The following is a 16,234-nucleotide window of genomic DNA, read 5'->3' on the forward strand; positions in this document are numbered from 1 at the left end:
TCAAATCACCTTTTTTGACACTGGCTCCTTCTGTAGCTTTGGGCAAGGCTTCTGTGTGTACTTCTACACTGCAGTTAAACACCCGTGGCTGGTCCATGTCATCTGACTCCGGCTCGGGCTATGGGGCTGTTTAATTGCAGTATAGATGTTTAGGCTCCTGCCTCCCCGTGTGTCCCAGAGCCCAGGCTCCAGCCTGAGCCTCAACATCTACACCACAATTAAACAGCCCCATAGCCCAAACCAGCTGATATGAGCCAGTCCCTGGTATTTAATTGCAGTGTAGACCTGCAATGTGTCTGTTTCCCCACCTCTTGAAATGGGGACAGTAATAATGAGCTGCCTCTAGGGATGTTCTGAGCTTTAATTAATTAGTGTTAATGCGTTACTCTGAAGACATTAATGCTACGTATTGTTAGCTTCACCCCACCACACAGTTTACGTCTGCAAGATAAATATGATTTAAACTTCCCTTCTTAAGAAAAAAAAAGTATTGTACTCTTGAAGATAAAGCTACTTGCTCATTTCTCCAAAGTAGCCCACACAATGAACACAACATTTAGAAGTAGGTGAAGCAGCACTTGACCCAAAAGCAAATGGCACATTGTTCATAGTAAGAAACAATGAAAGCTTGAAAGGGTAAAATATTTCAGTTTTCCAACCGCAGTCTTTTATTTTCACTTTAAATAAAGATGACAGTGCATGAGCACATGTTGTGTTCACTTGGAGTTTAGCTTGTGTCAGGTTGACAGGATCAGACCCTGAATTGGTATCTGCCAGTTATATTATGGGATATTTGGCCCCTAGTGACTTCTGAAGATTTTGTTCAAAAGTGAGTTTGGTTCATTAGAAGTTAAAAAAAACCAAAACACTTGGGTAAACTTCCATTTTATGAATGAGCTCATTTTGGATTGAATCTAACATGAGCTAGCTAGAATGCAGATTTTCAGTAACAGCATAGTTATTAGTCTTTTATGCTGATCACATTAATTTTATTTTACTGTTCTGAAAAAGTCCTATGGGATTGAATAACAAATAATAACTTTCTCTGGGTGTTTTGAGCCACTCTATGCAATTAGATAGAATGATCATGTCTAGGTTGTACAACTTGATCGAATGGTTCAAAACAACCTACAGAAAGTCTATAATTCTCTATTAAATTATATTACTTTTACTGTAATTTTTATAGAACCATATTACATTTCTATGTGTTATCACTACTAGATTCTGCCAAATACTTTTATAAGGGCATTGTTTCTTCAAATAAATAATTTGGTGTAATACAAGCATTAATATTTAGCAATTTAACCTGAAAAGGATCTATCTTATTTTTACCTCATTGTACCAGCCAATATTGGTGTTGTCCCAGCAGAGCATTTCTAAGTCATCATTGTCAGCTTAGTCCCATCTTGAGAGAAGAGTATGGATCCTAAAAACAATTTAATATTTCTTTCTTTGCCATGCTACATAATTTGAGAGCAAAGAAGAAACCCAACTTGAAGAGAATTTTGGAATCAAAGCTGCCATTGAAAGAAGAGAACATTAAATAATGTGGTTTGGATGCCACTCCAGCACTAGCTGATTGGTTCGCAGCATTGTGAGATGCCATGGTATAACCATTGGAGTTGAGAGAAGAAAATAATTTGGAGGAAAAGAGAATGAAGCCCATTCATGCCCCATCAAACCTGATTGCAGTAACATGTTTTCTCTTTAGTTACCTTTTCTATCATACCCTATTCTGATTCTTAATTCATTACCACAAAAAGGACTATGATGTACATAAATAATCATAAGATGCTGGATAAACTGTATTGGTTTTAAATTAGAGCTGTGCACACGGTGTCTTGCTATGAACTCCATTCTCTTATTTTTAATTATAGCTGGCAAAGCAAAGTTGTTTCTTGCCCTCTTTACAGCTTTTCTGACAGAGCTATGCCAATCCTGATGATGCGATATCACATCCCATACATGCGCACACTCACTAAAGAGTTCTGGCCTCAGCTGTTAATCCCTCAGCTTTCCATCAGAAAAATTCAACGCGATCAATTTTCCTAATTGGAGCTTAGATTTTTTTAAATAATAATAATAATAATTATTATTATTATTAATAAATAAAAGCTTCCTCCACAGCTCTAATCTATCTGTTCTATTTTGAAGCAATTTATAAGATGCAAATTAAGTACTGCACTCTCTGTGTGCAGTAGATAAACATTCTCACACAGCAGTGGTGACAGCTGCCTCAGTAAAATTGTTGACCAAAGATATATGGACAGTTTGGGCACAGATCTCATTAGCAATTTACATGATAGGCCTTAATTGGAGTGTCCGGGTTAATATTGTACAAGAGATTTTAAAGATATAAAATATGTCAGCCTTCATTGCTTATCAAAAGTAGGAAGCAGTGGATATTAAGTGGTTTGGTAAGCTTTTTTGTTCTAAAGGAAAACCAGGAATGTTTTACATGCCATGTATCTGTTGCTTTTAAATCTTATTGTTTGTTTCACATAATCCCAGCTGGCCAGATCTTGAAGTTCTTACTCAGAAAAGATTCTCACTGAAGTTGAAGAAAGTTTTGTCTGAGTAAAGATGGAACAAAACTTGGACCAATGTGTTTTGAGTTTGTTTTAAGAAGCGCAAAAAAGAAACAAGGTTCCCAAGGTCTATTCAAATTAGGTTCCAGGTAGTAATGTAGTGTCTTTAACTGCCATCCAATACCCTTATCAGTGTCATATTGTGAGTTAGCTGCCAGTTGCAAAGCATTTTACTGATGTTTTAATAAGACATGTGGCTTCATAGGACCACAGTCAAAATTAGAACGATAACATATATATTTTTTTAATTCTAGCAACAAGGAGCTGCCACAACTGTCTACTGTGCCACCACTCCAGAGCTGGAGAGCCTGGGAGGAATGTACTTCAACAACTGCTGTCGCTGTTTGCCATCACAAGAGGCCCAGAATGAAGGGACGGCTGCAGCCTTGTGGGAGCTAAGTGAGAGACTGATCCAAGAACGAATTGGCAGGCAGTCCAAATAACAGGGAGCTCCTGTAAGGATCAAAACACACAGAGTATGTGCACAATAGAAAACTGCCAACTCTGGAACCTTTCCAATCTTATCATCTAGAGGGTTTCCGTATACCTCAGATACAGATTAACTAGTGTTAAATGAAATAATAGCAGTCACAACATAGTGAAAAATGTTAAGTACTAATGGGAAGTGGGGAATACTGTGGGTTAAAGGGACAATATCGCTTTCTGGGGCTTAGTTAGTCTTGGTTCTCTTTCTTTTGGCTAGAGCCTGTTCAAAGTGTAATTCACGGAGGCATCTTTTGAGTTATTTTCGATCAATGCAGAGTATATTTTTTGATGCCTTGATTAATGGCTACGTGTATAGCTCAACAATAACATGAGATTTTCTCTATATTTTGGTAATTGTTTGCTCTTAGGCCTTATGCACTGATCAGGAGATGATAGCTCTGTGTATTCTTTTCCCCACTAGGTTTTTATTGGATGTGACAAATAAAAACCAATAATAATAATAATAAAGAAAGCAAGCTTCCCTGCCCTTGGCTGCTAGCTGCAAATATAACTGCGCTGTCTAGAACAGGAAGGTGCAAGAAGACATTTGAACAGAAATGGTACAGTCAGATTTACTCCACTGCTAATTAGGTTTACTCCACTGCTAATTATTAATTAAATATGCAGGTTTTCCTTAAAAGATTATAATAAAACGTATGTTGCAAACCATTCCCTAAATACTGTTGCTTTAGGAAAAGATGATATCTTCTTAAGAACACACAGGGTGTAATCAGGGGTTTAAAAGTTGTTCCTTCCATTTCTTGGTTCACAGTTTTAAGGAGTTTGTTTTGTTTTCTCTGAAGGTTCACAGTTTCTCAGTTCTCCTGATACTGCATTCTGTTCAAAATTTCTTTTTTTTTCTTTCAATTTAAATTTAGTAAAAGAACATGCTTGAATAATGTCACCTGAAGAGAAAGTTTGTCTTGTTTCTGCAAATGTTTTAGTTCCATATTTTTAGAAAAGAAAACTTGAGGAAAAATAAAGAGCTTCTTGTCGATGCCATGAAAACGCTGTTTTTTCTTGTTTCTTTCTGAGTTCATATTTTGTTTTTTTGTGCTTTGTAGCTATCTTCATGCCAAAAAGTTGTCTTAAGCCATCAGCATTCCAGCATCATTTTTCTATAAACAAAACAGAAATAAAGATTGTAAATGGAACCTTCGTTCACTCCATTATTACGTATGATTTATTGATAATTGTTCTGTCTTCTATGATTTTCCTCCCCTAGATTCATAAAGTGACTTCGGTTTGATTAGCTGGTGGATGAGTGTTAAAACCTACACTCTGCTCAGATGGTGTTAAAACCTACCAGCACCCTGGTCAGAAATAAATAGCCCTAGTACCCTCCCATCATAATAAATGCCCATTTTAATACTAATAATAATACTATTTGTTTTGTGTGCTTTTATTTTCAGCTTGCATGTTAATCCAGTACAGGATATAGAAGACTAAAATTTTGCAGCCCTGCACAGATGCACAAGGGTTAGAGAGAGCATAAGAGGAGCTCCCCTGGTTTTGTGTTCACAGGAAGGTGCTGATTACATTCCCTGAGAACAAATCTAGCACCAACTGTAGACGTGGGGAGCTGAAGATGGAGCTATTGTCCTGAGCCAACCAGAACTGGCCCTATATAGGGGAACTAGCGATACACCTTTTCAAAGAGTGTGGCAGCAACCACACTCTCCCTCTTCTCCCAGAGGTATTTTGCCCTGCTCAGGCTCATCCCTAAACCAATTCTCCATTCTCTCCTTTTATTGCCCAGACTGGCCCCTCAAGAACGTATGGTTCCCCTCCCTGATACTTTGCTGTTTCTCTACTTGCTGTCATGACCATTCCCAAAGGGACCATGCAGAGTATAGGAACTCCATACTGAGGTCATACAATATTTATAAACCCTGCATAATCCACAAACTACATGGAAACAGCTTTCAGTAAGTAAATAATTCTATCCCTTTCCCACAAACTGTTTGAAGGCATCAGTTCTCCTCAAGGCCACCATACATTTGGTGTTTCTAGGGCAAGTCAGTTTGGAGTTATGTGGGCCAGAAAAAACATGAGGAAAATATTCAAGATGTGAGATCACCTCTTTTTTATGCTTCATTTTCGCCAAATGCCTTTTCCAGTTTGCATCAAATTTTCCACATAAATTAAACCCTGGCATTTGATCATGCCTGAAAATTTTCAGGGAGATGGTTTTAGTTTTGGAGAGTTCAGGAGAGGGTCAAAACCGTGATTAAAATGAATGGCTACTTTAAGCCTTAGTGGAGGAGAGAAACTAAGTAGCTTCCACCACATACTGTTGTCCTACCAATTGCATTGGCTTTCCAGTTCATGGCAAAAAGGAGCAATCCAATAGAATACTAAGACAATAAACACTGTGTCACAGGATGACATCCGTGGGTAAATTATGAGGAGTAATTAAACCCTATTGAGTTCACTGATATTCTTCCTAAGGCCTTGGACCTTACACTCCCACTCAGGCAGACATTAATAACTAATAATGCACAAGCTGTCATTCTTCACTGCTAAAATATTGTTTGCTTTTATGAGAATTTGGTACTCAGAAAGATTGCCTTCTTTCAAAGGATATCTGTTTTACCCCTATGTATTGGTCCATGTTGGGTGATAAGAGAGAAAAGCCTTTTTTAATCTCACAGATAGCTATATCCGTCATCAATATGAAGGCAGTGCCATGCATTTACTCTGCTGAACAAGTTCATCTGACACCTATGCCTGGTTATGCTATGGTTAACAAATGCTTCATGACACTAATATGTTACTATATCCAAAATTTGGATGTCAACACTTTTTCCTAGTCAAAGATGGAATTTTTTTCCTGTCTGTTTTCTGAGCAGAGCAATCCCATGTAAAAATAGATTTCCTTTTAGATTTTCTGTTGGCGCCGCCGCCACACACCTTCCCCCCCCCTCCCCCACCCACCCACACACACACTTACTTCTTATAAACAGGTTGGCTAGCAGCACATAAAGAAGATGCAAGGGAGATTAAAAAGGAACAAACATTTTTTAAAAAATGATCTCCACATTGATGAATGATTCATGTCCTAGATGATTTTAAGCCACTGGCTGTGAAAATTGTACTGTATTTTGGAGTCAGATTTATTTATTGACCAAGTTATATTTTTTTCCAAATGATTTACTTAAGTTGATGTATACTTAACTAATTGTAACGAACACTGGAATCACTCTGTTAGGCAGTAATATTTACAGACAAGTGCTCTTTAGGTCTAACACAAAAGCACACGCTATTGACCTTAGCTAGTATTATGCCAGCAAAACAAAAAAGGACTGAATAAAGAAAAATAAATGGTGTTACTTATACGTTTGGAACACAGCCAGCATGCATGCCCCAAACACCCAATAGCGTTAATGGTCACTTTCCTTTTACATCCAGAAAAGATATATGTTGATACAGATTTATTGATAAATATGTACCAATTTATTTGCTATGATTTTCTGATGTAGGGGCAACCAAAAGCCTATAAGCTGGAACACTTTCTACCACCATGCTGGAAGACTGTTCACATGAGGGTCTACCTCTTTCCTATTCTCTCATTTCGAGGTCAGCATTTTCCTGCTCAATCTCATATGTTGGGGAAGAGTCAACACAACATTTGTAGAGGACAATCAGGCCGTGCCACTCTGTTAGCGTGCTCTAAGGGGTTCAACAAGTATGTGGACAAGGGTGATTTAGCGCTTGGACTTTCAGAAAGCCTTTGACAAGGTCCCATACCAAAGGCTCGTTAAGCAGTTCTGGGATAGGAGGAAGGTCCTCTCATGGATCAGTAACTGATTAAGATATAAAGGGTAGAAATAAATGGTCAGTTTTCATCATGGAGAGGTAAATAGCCGGGTTCCCCCAAGGATCTGTACTGGGACTAGTGCTGTTCAGCATATTCTTAAATGAGCTGGAAAAGTTGGTTAAAAATGTGGTGACAAAGCTTGCAGATAATACAAAATTACTCAAGACAGTTAAAGCCAAAATTGACTGATGAGTTACAAAGGGATCGCACAAAACGGTGTGACTGGGCAACAAAATTGCAGATGAACTTCAATGTTGATATGTGCAAAGTACTGCACAATGGAAAACATAATCGCAACTATACAAACAAATCATGGAGCCTAAATTAGTTGTTACCCCTTCAAGAAACAGATCTTGAAGTCATTTTGATAGCTGCTATGTGTGCATTGGCAGGCAAAAAAGCTAACAGCATACTCGGAACCATTAGGAAAGTGACAGCAATAGATAATAAGATAGAAAATAATCATAATGCCACTATAGTGCCCACAACTGGAATACTATGTGCGTTTCTGGTCATACAATCTCAAAAAAATATATTAGAATTGGAAAAAGTTATAGAGAAGGGCAACAAAAATGATTAAGGCTATGGAACAGCTTCCATATGAAGAGAGATTTAAAAGATTGTGGTGACAGTTCAGCTTGGAAAAGAGCAGACGAAGTGGAGATATGATTGTGGTCTATAAAATCATGACCGGTGAGGAAAAAGTGAATAAGGAAGTGTTATTTAGCCCTTCATATAACAAGAACTAGAGGGTCACCCAATGACATTAATAGGCAGCAGGTTTAAAACAAACAAAAGGAAGTACTTCCTCACACAGTGCACAGTCAACCGGTGGAAGTCATTGCTACGGGACATCATGAGGCCAAAACGATAACTGGATTCAAAAACGAATTAGCTAAGTTCATGCTGGAGAGGTCCATCAATAGCTATTAGCCAAGGTGGCCAGGGATGTAACCCATGCTCTGGGTGTCCCTAAACCTCTGAATGCCAGAAGCAGGGACTGGATGACAGGGATGGCTCACTTGATAATTGGCCTGTTCTGTTCAGTCTCCCGAAAGCACCTGGCACCAGCCACTGTTGGAAGCAGGCTACTGGGCTAGATGGCCTATTAGGCTGACCCAGTATGACCTTCTTATTTGCTTACCCATCCCCGATAAAAGTAATTGGCCAAATGGCTAAGCAGGTAAAATATGTTCTTATGTGAACATAACTCACCCTCTGATAGATGTTTGCAGTTGCTGTGCTTAACTTCAGGCAGGTGAGTGAGCAACCTTCTCTGCCACCAGAGAACTGGCTGGAAGGAAGTGCTCAGAGGAGATGAGGTGAAATCCTGCCACACTGGAGTTAATCACTACACTCCATTGCTATCAATGGACCCAGGATTTCCTCCACTGTCTTTTAGGATGAAAGACCTACTGCTGTGATACCCCCTGAAACCTACCTGCAACTCAAAGTGCCAGGAACCAACACATAATTGGCTCTCCAATGTCAACGTCTTGATTTGCTTAGTCTTTTTTGTATGGGACAGAAGACAAATTTAATCTATCCTGAGGCTAGGTAAGTTATTGTATTATAGAAAGTCCTTCCAGCAACACTGCAATAATTTGACTTATGTCAAGGTTGAATAACTCTTTGTCAGAGGTTAAGCTCATACCCTTTCAAGCCAAACACACTTATACTAACCAGTTTACCATCGGAATGATCAATATCTTGTAAGTGAGAAAGTCTAGACAGCTCTTCTTTTGTCCTTTGGTATCACTTGTGGGCTTTAGAATTGATAATTATATCTGGCTGGGAAAAAACTGCCTATACAGTTCACGATCTGTATTTGTCTTGACAACATTCTCTAAGATTACATTTTCATAATTTCAACAGCAGCCTACCAGCAATTCATACTGTGTGGATATCCTTCATAGCATCCTGAATTTATACTACAATCATAAGGCTTGCTCCATATGTATATTTATTAAACCATAAATTGGACCATAAATAAACATCTTTGCCCCGATTCACAGCACAAATCTCTGCAGTCTCTAACTATACACTGTAAAAAAACTGATATTTTCATTCCAGGTCTGGTGTCTGATTTAAGTATGTATTTTACTTAAATTTAAGTATGTTTCTGGCTTGGTATATATTTTTTCTCAGGGTTCCCAAACTACAGTGAAAGCTGAGCACATGTTGCCTTATTGGTACCATATCTTTTGGAGTCAAGGAATTGTGAGGGTGTAAAACAGATTAGGAATGGTACAGCAGTAATAGTTAATAATAAATAACAGTAGCTACATTTTTATAGTAGTTTTCATCTCAAAGTGTTGACTTCATCTGTTTATGAAGTACAGCCCCCTCTGGGATGTGGCAGCTGTTGGAGAGCAGTACACAACAGGTTAGGAGGAGAAATGAAAAGTAGTGGTCTTTAGATCAATGCCAGCTATACATTCAAATGGGCCTCACACTTCATGTCGTTACCCAGCACTGGGCGTAGAACATCATCCCTATCCATCCTATAGCCCTATCCAATACCAGAACCAGCCTGCAGTAGAATTAAATTCCCCACCTGGTTCTGTTGCCTCTATCTATGGCCCACGTCACTCGCTGTTTTATGGCTCTACCGCCTCACTTGGCTTGGCCACCGCAATAACCGTTGCATGTTTTGCATCCTTTGAGCACAAAGCCAGATCAAACATACAAGCCCAAGGTACCAAAAGTTATCCAGTGACAACGGAGGGAGACAGCTGACGTATGGCGCATACTGCAGAGTTGGATCACAGTGGGCCGCTTGTATCGGTTAGTGAGCTTGTCATCTAGGCTTAAGACCCATTGCTCACTGTTGTAAGAATCTTGATATATTTGAATTCTCAAATATTTGTATTATTGCATTGTCCTGGCCTCATTATCAAATAACTGATCAAATAGCTGCCATAACTGTGGACTTCAACCCAACCCCTTGTCCCATCCACTCCACTCCATGTGCGCGCACACACACACACACACACACACACAGAGCCCTCTCTTCTGAGTTTATAACTGGAGAAATGGATTGTTTCCGTCCTTTTTCCTCCTGGCCTGCAGACCTTTGCTAACAGACTATGGAAGGGAAAAGACATGGGTAGGAGAGGTTGGTGTCCAGCATGAACAAAGCTGGATGAGCACCTTGATGTGTTTCTTCACTTGAGGCCCTGCAAAACGTAGGCCTTTCCCTGTAGGAAAAGAAACACCATGTCCAATAGCACTGAGCCTGAGTGGAAGTGCTAAGAGCATTAAAATAGTCTGTCTGAGTTGCAGATGGGGGAGGAAGGAGGCATATGCATTATTTCAGATAGCCTCATATAGATTAGTGTTTAAGGCCAGGGCCGTATTATCCATTAGGCACAACAGGCACAGTGCCTAGGGCCTACGAAACTTTCAGGGCCTACAAAAAAAATATTTATATATATTTTTTTATTTTTATTTAAAAAACTATTTATTAATAACTTAAAATCAAATTAGCTATTTCGGTCGCGGGGGGGGGGGGGGCAAGTGTGCCTATGGCCTACGAAGGTCTTAAAACGGCCCTGTTTAAGGCACAGACTTGGAAGTCTGGATTATATGGTGATGGGTATATTCAAACTATGACAGACAGATGGCTAGATGCCTGCTGAAATCCTACCCCACAGGATGGTCCACCATGAAGAAAATATAGAAATATCTTTGGGATACAGAGCATGTATTCCAGGGTACAGCACTGCCCTGTTTTTTAACAATGCTAACCACATGCTTTAGTGGATGACTTTTCTTGGGTTTCTCTTTTTTTCCTTTCCAGATTATAGCATCGAAAATAAGGTTTGCTGCTCTTACAGAGTGCTTTCCAACTGGTGTTTCATGAATTAGCCCCATGCTTTAAAAGAGAAGATTGCTCCGGCAGAGAGAGCAGAGTAGTTGTAAAAGTGTCAAGGTGTTATGAATGTCCTGATGATAGATCCCAGTTGTTATCTGCTGGGTAGTGAGGGAGGATAGCTAATGATGTGCAGCATGTAAACCGTTTGTTGCTCTAATCCATCTGCGTGGAGGGGAGTGAAAAAAAGAGGGAAGAAATCCTGGGAAAATTACTTGGACAGCTGGAGATAAAGTGTGTACTGATGGAGTCATCCAGAGGTAGCTGTCAACATGAGCAGTGTTTGCATATAATACAAGGCAATTCACAAGGTTTTTTTTCTGGTCTGTGCAAAGAACTTGATTAAAACACAGTATCCTCTTACCAAATGGTCTCCATTTTTAAGTGGGGGAATGTGATTTTAATCAATGTGTGGCTGGGTGGCTTTGTGCTGTGTTAAGAGTGTACCAAAGATCTAGCTAAAATAAGATGTACAGATACCTTTGGAGAATCTGAGTGAAATGGGAAGCAGTCATTTTATTAAGTCTGCTGTGTTTTTATAGACCATTTATATGGAACATTGCCCATACAACTTCACTACCTAATTAAAAACGCTCATCAATTTGCTGGACAATTGCTTATTAAAATAATAATAATAATTTTTAAAATCCCTGAACATCAGCCACTTGAAAGGCATAAACACAACATCTTACCAAAGGTCTGATAATATTAATTGGTAATTTTGTAAAAAAGCTCTAGAAATTAAACACATCTGCAGTTGCCTTGGTGCTAAAGTTAGCACGTTTCGACTGCTTTTGTACTGTTCATGTTAGGATTTTAAGTCTTAGGCATCTTATAAGCAGTTATCTCATGCTTAGAAGGCTGTGAACTTTGTACTCTGCACATTTAATACATCCAATTCTCACAGCCAACCCTTATCCCCCACCCACCCCACCGTTCCTATGCCTTGCTCTAGCTTTATCCCCTTTACAGAATCTGGTTTGTGTAGGACTGCTGTATACCTAACTCAGGGCAGGGAGAGGGACTAGGTGATCTCTCAAGTTCCCTTCCAGCCTTACATTTCTATGACTCTATAATGCTCTCAACTTTGGCCCAGGAATCTAATAGGAATCAGGTGGACAAGGATGGAAAGTTTGTTTACAGTTTATTAGTAGTAGTGCTGCAGTAGCGCCTAGAGGCTCCTACTGAGATGCCCCCTATCCCTCCATATTATGCTAGGCACTACCCAGACACACAGTTTGAGACTATCCTTTCAATCTATAGACAAGAGCAACTAAAGGTGATAGTTTAGCGGTATCATCATCCCTATTATACCTAGGTGGCACCAACGCTAAGTGACTTGAACAAGGTCACATCAGAAGGCGGTGGCAGAGGCAGGAATTTTGCTCCTGAGATCCAGTCCAATCACAAAACCACCTTCCCCCCTCTGTACTGCAGCCTGTAGAATGTACAAAGACAGCCCACTGCTGTGACATGGGATACTATTTTGCATCACCAGTTGTGGAGAAACCCGTTTGCTTTTCCCGTAATGGGGTTGGTAAGATATCAGAGAGGCAGCTTGTCAAAAAGAATTGAAGAGAAATGGCCAGCCAGCCAGTGTCCTTCATAACCAAGGCAATTCCAAAACCTGACAGGCACGTTTCATTCACTAGTTGTACTCAGATCAGGAGATAAAAGTATCGCCTGCCTAAAAATGTATTGCACGTTCTCAGAGCAGCCTGGACAGTGTCTTTATAGACCAGGGTAGACCATCTTCCTCTGTGTGACCATTTCAGTTTTACCTCTGGAAAGCTGAGGGCTAAATGGCTTCCATCCAATATACCATGGAACACAGCTGAAGGACACATCTTGTGAAACGTTGGATTTTACAAGTGCAGACTCTGCCAGGAATTGCCTGCAGAGCACAGACTTAGCAGTGATTTAACACCAGGCATTTTAGCTTTTTGACTTAAATCCAGTATAAACTTCTCAGTGACCTGCCTGAGCTCAGTCTCTAGTGGACACCAGTCAGCAATGCATCACAAAGCTGCTCAGCCTACAGAACGCTTTGGAATAGAATAGTAAGTGACTGCTCAAAATAAGCCTGAAATCTACCTCCCGTGGATACAGAATTGCCTCTCATCCTAGAGAAGACTTTATCTCTCTCTCCCTCCGAGGGTTGAGGCCTGGTTGGCTGGGCAAAGGGGAGAAAAAAATATGGCCGTTCTCAGTACACCTAGACTGCCGACAAACTAGAGGCATTTTCCTTCCAGCAAAGCTTCTCCTTTAAGCTTTATGAGCAGCAGAAATTCGTGCATTACATAGGCACAAAAATGAAAGGGAAGGGAACGGGGGGGAATAGTTGCATTAGAATTAAGTACTGTTTTTTAATATGACACCTGTCAGACTTATTGTTAAAAATACAGAGAAAGGCTCTTTTCAGAAATAATAACATTGCAGCAAGGTTAGTTATAACACCGTGAGTCCTGTCAACACTTGCAATTAGAAGTTGTTTACTATCTAGCAAAACAGCTCTGCCGCATCAGTGCTATATGGACATCATGTGTTGTTTCAGTCTTAACTGAAGGCTCAGAGATAATCCTCTGTTCTAATACAGCTCACAGCCAAGCCTGGAGATTCTCACCACAATCACATTACTTTCCTAATGACACTATCACCCAACCAGGGATTAAGTGCTGCTTTACAGTCAATGAATGGTGTCACCATGTTTAGGCTGCTAAACAATTAAAGGGTCAATTTACAGCATGTTAGTGGGGGAAGGAATGACAAGCAATGATAGGTGGTGATAAACAAGAGCTGCCAGAGATCCATATATTCAGGGGCAAATATTTCTGGCAGAAAGCTATTAAAGGGCATCCTTTTTATTTACAGCCCAATGGATTTGTTCGGAGAGCAAGACACAGTTGCTCTATTTCCAGGGCAGAACGGGCTGATGTTGCTCCCACTGCTCTAGTGTCACATCTCCCCTCTGGGCGAGATGATATTCAGACTCTTGCCACCAAGCCAAATTTTCTCCTGCAAGGGCTGCCAAATTATGTGCAAGTCACCAAGCACCGGTAGTTAAGCTCAGACCACAAAATTAATTTCAATTATGTCTTCAAACAAAGACACTGGAGACATAAAGGGAAATTAATTTATTAAAAAGCAATAGCTTGATAATGCACATGATGATAGAATAAATGAATATGTTCAATATCTTATAAAACAGTTGGCAATCTCGTAGTAGAGCATTCATTGTCAATTTAGTAGCTTGTCTCATTATACTCAGCAAATAGAAGTAAAATGGTGTATTATTCATGAAGCAACATGCTTTAATCACTTTTAGTGCACATTTATTTTTTTGAATGTAATATGAGTTAGATTCATCTGTAACTGTAAACTAGTTTATGTATCTTGAAGCAGTAACACAAACTGTAAGAGACATCTCGTGAACACAGTAATCAGGTTCTAGGAAATTTGCAACACTTCTATAAATACTGGGGAAAAGTATCCTAAAAAGCCAAACTCAGATACCACCCAATAGAAGGATTATATCTGAGTAAATCTGATAGTAAGTTATCTGATGATTTTCTCAGACATAATTTCATGTTTCGTAATATGATGTTTTTACCTGCCATAAAACTTTAAAAAAACAAAACAAAACTAATAATGTTTGTTAACTGGTTTTACAGACAGAAGTCTTCCTGTTAAAACACCACTCTAACTTAATTTGGTATGAAGGTCTCACATACAGAGAAGGTCAGGTAAAGTCCACTGCTCATTTCAATTAAAATGTCTTCAAGGATTTATAAGTAGTAAACTGATCTTGCCTATAATTACAGGTTTCCTACAAGCCAGACCTTCTACTACTAAGTATAGTGTTGTAGCACATTGTTGATTTTCCTGTAAAAAGAGCTCTATAAAATAAGATGACTTAAAAATACAATTAAAGTCTAAATCTTTACATCCATTAACATTTAGGCTTCATTACATTACTTTGTCTCTTGCGATATTAAATGCTAGGATGTTTGGCTATTGGTCTATAATATTTGATTCTGGTTCTATTTATAAAACAAATGTAATTTAGCTACGGTAAATCTTGGGTCTAATTGGTTCACAAGTACGTGCTACCATGTAATAACTTTGAGCTATAGAATTTTTTCTTTCTGTGCATCTTTTCTTTTGTCCTTCTGGACTCATGCACAGGGGCAATTCAATAGTGATGGACATACTACAAATACCTAGACTGACATGATTGATCAAGCCTCCCTCTAAGAGCTGGTCTACTGGATATCATCCTGAGACTGATATCCATTCCACTTGGTAGGATTGCTGCAGAAGACTAAGGCCCAGTTGGCTTCCTCCCCACAGAAAAGTAAAATTCCACGGGCCAGCACAAGGGCGATGCCGTCTTTAAGTCCGACAAAACCCCTATTTTGAGGTCTTGAGTGAGACTGAAGTTGTGCATGGCCCTTGTGTTAGCCCTCTGCATGGGGAAGAAGAGGGGGGAGGAGAATTAAACTCCCGTATTGAATTATGTTCTCCAAACAAACAAGGGACCTGGTTCTGATGTGAAATACACCCAGTGCAAACACCATGACTTACATCCTATGATAAAGGTTGCAAAGGGTATAAATCAGGGTGGCATTTGACCCCTTGTCTGTAAAGTGATATTTTAGTTTGAAAGATGTCCAAAGCACAATTATGACTCCTTTTCCCCAGTTCTCACTATACATACTCTAGACTAGTTTTTATTGATTACCAGGGATGAGTTTCTAAGGTTTTTAGATTCAGGAACTGGGGTAATAGCATTGCAAGGGCATGGCCCCATTTCCTTCTTAATCCTGATTTCGGTTCCCATTAATAACCTGAAGCCAGGGCTGTTTAATCCCTAATTCCTGGCAAAATTAATATCTCATATGCGGGAGGATTTTTCTGAGATTTGAGGGGAAATCTGTCCCCAGCTAGGTCAGCCATGGATAGCTTCTTTATTAAATGGGGTGGAACCCAGTATAGTCTAAGTCAAAGACAGTAACACTTTGTTTAATGGGGCAACAGAGCACAAAATCTGTTAGTCTGCTCTGGTATGATGGAATAAGAGTCAACAATTTGAGGTAGTGAGGATGCAAGTACACAAACCCATAAGCTATCAATAAAAAATTTGAGTCATTCTTCAGGTATTGATGTAAGGTTGAGACAATATCTTCAGCAGTGGAAAATACAAATATTACCTGGGAAGCAAAACAAGACGTGAAAATTCTTTCAAGACATATCATTGAAAATAAATGGCCAGATTTTTGCACACTTGGCCTGGGGTTTTTTTTTGGTTTTTTTTTGGTTGGGGGGAGGGGGCTGTGTGTCAATTTGTGCCTGCAAATAACTACAGCCACATTTGGCACCCACAATTAATTGCAGAAGGGAAATATCAGTAGTTAGGTGACTAGCAGTCTGTGCCCAAAAATCTCCGTTAGATGTCTGCCAAATAAC

At 39.5% G+C, this 16,234-nt stretch overlaps 1 protein-coding gene across 2 annotated transcripts in view; it reads left to right on the forward strand.

The window, feature by feature from the left end:
* Positions 1-4,228, forward strand: part of WWOX (WW domain containing oxidoreductase) — a 642,196-nt gene extending 637,968 nt beyond the window's left edge. Inside the window, exon 10 of one of the 2 annotated variants that reach the window (XR_010918332.1) lies at positions 2,843-2,976. Coding sequence is in view for 1 of the 2 variants with exons in the window: in XM_067540119.1 (XP_067396220.1) it covers positions 2,843-3,031 (189 nt within the window). In the remaining variant the exon portion in view is untranslated. Of the gene's footprint in view, positions 1-2,842 lie in introns of both variants that reach the window. The other variant, XM_067540119.1, reaches the window with a different exon arrangement.
* The last annotated feature ends 12,006 nt before the right edge of the window (positions 4,229-16,234 follow it).

The sequence above is a fragment of the Emydura macquarii genome, unplaced genomic scaffold (genome assembly GCF_026122565.2).
Source record: "Emydura macquarii macquarii isolate MOO-44397 ecotype Brisbane River unplaced genomic scaffold, CSIRO-AGI_Emac_v2 contig_561, whole genome shotgun sequence".
In the NCBI taxonomy this organism is placed as follows: Eukaryota; Metazoa; Chordata; order Testudines; family Chelidae; genus Emydura; species Emydura macquarii.